Source organism: Etheostoma spectabile, chromosome 3 (assembly GCF_008692095.1).
Source record: "Etheostoma spectabile isolate EspeVRDwgs_2016 chromosome 3, UIUC_Espe_1.0, whole genome shotgun sequence".
NCBI lineage: Eukaryota > Metazoa > Chordata > Actinopteri > Perciformes > Percidae > Etheostoma > Etheostoma spectabile.
This window is the reverse complement of record NC_045735.1, coordinates 23,652,977-23,656,773: the sequence shown is the minus strand read 5'-3', so window position 1 is coordinate 23,656,773 and position 3,797 is coordinate 23,652,977. Positions and strand designations below refer to the sequence as shown.

At 39.0% G+C, this 3,797-nt stretch overlaps 1 protein-coding gene across 1 annotated transcript in view; it reads right to left on the bottom strand.

The window, feature by feature from the left end:
• Positions 1-1,718: 1,718 nt before the first annotated feature.
• Positions 1,719-3,797, bottom strand: part of LOC116683800 (trafficking protein particle complex subunit 6b) — a 4,471-nt gene continuing 2,392 nt past the window's right edge. The window contains 2 exon segments of the mRNA XM_074783849.1: positions 1,719-3,493; positions 3,755-3,797. The exon segment at positions 3,755-3,797 is cut by the window's right edge and continues 3 nt beyond it. Coding sequence (XP_074639950.1) covers positions 3,462-3,493; positions 3,755-3,797 — 75 coding nt within the window. The 3' untranslated portion in view covers positions 1,719-3,461.

The following is a 3,797-nucleotide window of genomic DNA, read 5'->3' as shown; positions in this document are numbered from 1 at the left end:
AAAAAAATTCCCACACCATGACACCACACCACCAGCCTGAAACGTTGATACAAGGCAGGATGGATCCATGCTTTCATGTGTAGACGCCCAAATTCTGACCCTACCATCCGACTGTCGCAGCAGAAATCGAGACTCATCAGACCAGGCAACGTTTTCCAATCTTTATTGCCAATTTCGATGAGCTTGTGCAAAATGTAGTCTCAGTTTCTGTTCTTAGCTGAAAGGAGTGGCACCCGATGTGGTCTTCTGCTGCTGTAGCCCATCTGCCTCAAAGTTCGACGTTACTGTGCGTTCAGAGATGCTTTCTGCCCACCTTGGATGTAACGGGTGGTTATTTGAGTCACTGTTGCCCTTCTATCAGCTCGAACCAGTCTGGCCATTCTCCTCTGACCTCTGGCATCAACAAGGCATTTCCGCCCACAGAACTGCCGCTCACTGGATGTTTCTTTTCGGACCATTCTCTGTAAACCCTAGAGATGGTTGTGCGTGAAAATCCCAGTAGATTAGCAGTTTCTGAAATACTCAGACCAGCCCTTCTGGCACCAACAATCATGCCACGTTCAAAGTCACTCAAATCACCTTTTCCCATACTGATGCTCGGTTTGAACTGCAGGAGATTCTCTTGACATGTCTACATGCCTAAATGCCTAAGTTGCCGCCATGTGATTGGCTGCTTAGAAATTAAGTGTTAACGAGCAGTTGGACAGGTGTACCTAATAAAGTGGCCGGTGAGTGTATATCTGCATGTGTATATAATCTGCTGTGTTCAAAGACGTCTAGATTTAGTGCTTAATCGCCTAAACTTTATTATTTATGTATGTGAATGAGAAGTTCTCCACATCATTACGTACACACGTAATTCTGCTCTGATGTTGTCATTCATAATAGCCATTATGTCAAATATTCAGTGAAATACCAAGGCCAGGGTTTCTCCTTGTATGGTAAAATACAAATTACATGGTGTGTATAATATAGCCAGTAATTACTGTTGTCAGCAGTAAAAGCAAATATGAAAAGTAGCACCCACGCAGTAGTTTTTCAGGCCTGAGCCTGAGCGAGAGACACATGGGAGTGCATAAAATGGATAAAGTTACATGCAAAGAGCTTTGTTGTGTAGAACTATTACACTGATAGCAGTAGAGTAGTGGAACACGGTCAGGGATACTTTACTAGAGCAGAGAGAAAAAAAATAAAAGCCGAGTGAGCACCATAATCAACTACAGCAATAGTGTCTATGTGGCACCATACCAAAATGTAACTATAATGAAAATCCAGGGGGTTAAAATATATAGTGTAAAATATTGTACCAAATCTGATAATGGATTTGACAGAACCTGGGTAAACAAATTGTGAACACTAACTTTACCATGGTTTGCTTGAAAACTGAACTTACAGTTGAGTCTGTCGGACAGAACTTTGATTCTAAATCTCGGAGGTGCAGTGCGCTCACATACAGCAGAGCCTCTTAATACAAAGCTCATGATATGGATCAACAACATGAAAGAAATAATAACTTAAGCAGGGATGATGGGAAATGGAACTACTGCTGCTAATGCACACAGGGAATGTGTTATGCAGAGGAGTAGTAAAAAAAGGTAACATCTATTTACATAAGAACAATAAAACTAAACTCTCTTCAATGTGTAACTTGTTCTTTACAGTGTCATTTAGAAGTGAGAAGTCTTGAATTCATGCCACATTATTTTTCAATGAGAAAATAGATGTTTTAAATATTTTTATGACTAAAAATACCATGCAAAATAGAATATGCAAAGGGTATTTACACACCTTGTGTTTTCAGCAATAAATTAAATCAATAACAGATATTTAACTAATTAATGAAAGGAATTGCAATACCTCTGACACACTATTTAGAATTACTTCATTGTTAGAAATGATTGTGTTGCACAAAAAAATAAATATACAAGGCATTGCACAGGCAAGTGTGTTTAACTACAGGTTGTCCCCTGTTCCAGACAAACACAAAGTACATCAAAAAGACAAACTGAGCGCTGAGAGAACAAGGCAGAACAGACAAGGAGACAGTGGGAAGAACTTTGCAAAATGTTAAAGTAATAAACCTGAAAATAACGACAGCCTTGTGTGTCCCTCTAGTGGCTCAAAGAGACCACAGCATCTACTGGTGAGATAATTTCCTTTTCCCTGTACCAGTATTAATTGTGTTGTCTTTTATTGTTTAGTTGTTAAGTCCTGGTGTTTTTGGTGTTTGTGTCACAACAGTATTATTCACTTTAGGGAAAATATTATTGTGAGAAAATGAAATAATTAGAACAACCAGAACAAACTTATAGCTTAACAGTTTTGAACTTTTTTAGGACTCTTATTTAAGAGACTTTTATTAAAAGCAGTGTCATTGACAAATGTAACCCAGAGATCCATGTGAAATGATTTCAAAACCATATAACACGTTCCAAACACCTTTGCAGATTACTTTATGCTTGGAAAATCTCAATACCACATAGTACACATTAATACTGTACAAAAGGACAAAAATGTACACTTTAGTACAAAAAATGATCTTTTAACCCAGTTTGAGTGGTCAACCCTGAAATGTGATATTACTACATAAAAACAGAGTGATGCTGAGAAACTGTTATCACACCGATAATAAAACATAATTGGACCAACATTCCTGTACCAATGACTTATTCTATATTTTCACTTTTGCCTTTTAATTAACTGAAATTTCAAAGATCACCGGCATACATGAAACACCCAGCTCCTAAAGGCAATCTGCTACAAAGCAGAGCAAAGCACCAGGAACAGGTTAAGTATTCCGTGTCTGCAGAGAAACATGTGTTGAACAACGAATCCGATGTGCCAGGTGTAATTATTTCCAAAGGCTCGCCAGCTATTATTTTAATGGCTGCTAAAAGAGATGGTATGGCAGTTGATGTCTTATCCTAAATTACTTTTCATTCTCAATTATTTCATAGTCAGTCCTCTCAATTTGGGCACTTGCCATTGCAACTCAATACAAAGAATATGAAATTACCTTGTGATTGACTATATATTCACATTATTGTATTCACATCGCTGACAGTCAATACTTATTTTCAAGGCTTGGCCAAGTGGGGTCAGTCAGTGCCAGGCTCCACTTGTTTCATGAAAACTAAAGTTGAGAGCATCCTACATTGTTTTAATCAAATGAGAAATAACGTCATGAGGATTAAACGCATCAAAATGCTAAAGAAACTAAACAAATCTTGTTCTGTGTCAAAGTTCGACATGTAAAGGGTTAGCCCTGTCTAAGCCCTCCTGTCACAGGTACCTGGTTGTCAGCAGAACCTGGCTAATCCTGTTTGACCCAGTTGTGGAAACCAGGGAGATGTTTGATTCCCTCTGTGGTTGGACTGGAACTACTATCCTCTCTTTAGGATTAAAAGAGCCCCACAGGGCCATGTTCATCAGCTCCAGGGTAGCAGAGAGGATCAGGTTGGTCACAACTTCTGGATCACCACTTGGAACTTACCTGGCATGACAAAATGAAGGGGAGGTGAAAAATGTGTATGAACCTTAACAGAGGTACTCACAATTTGATAACAAAATTAGGTACATTAGTCAAGGATATTGCAAGAATCTCATGTACATGTCCTGACCCACCTGCCCACACCACCATTCTGACACCTTGCATAAGTAACAACAGTTTGGCTACTATCCAATGAGCCTGTTATATCACCTTGTTCTTTCCCACAACAAAGAGAATCATGGATGGTATTCTGATAGTACTTACAAGATGGCATAACAGAGACCTCGGCTGTCACCACGCTGTCATG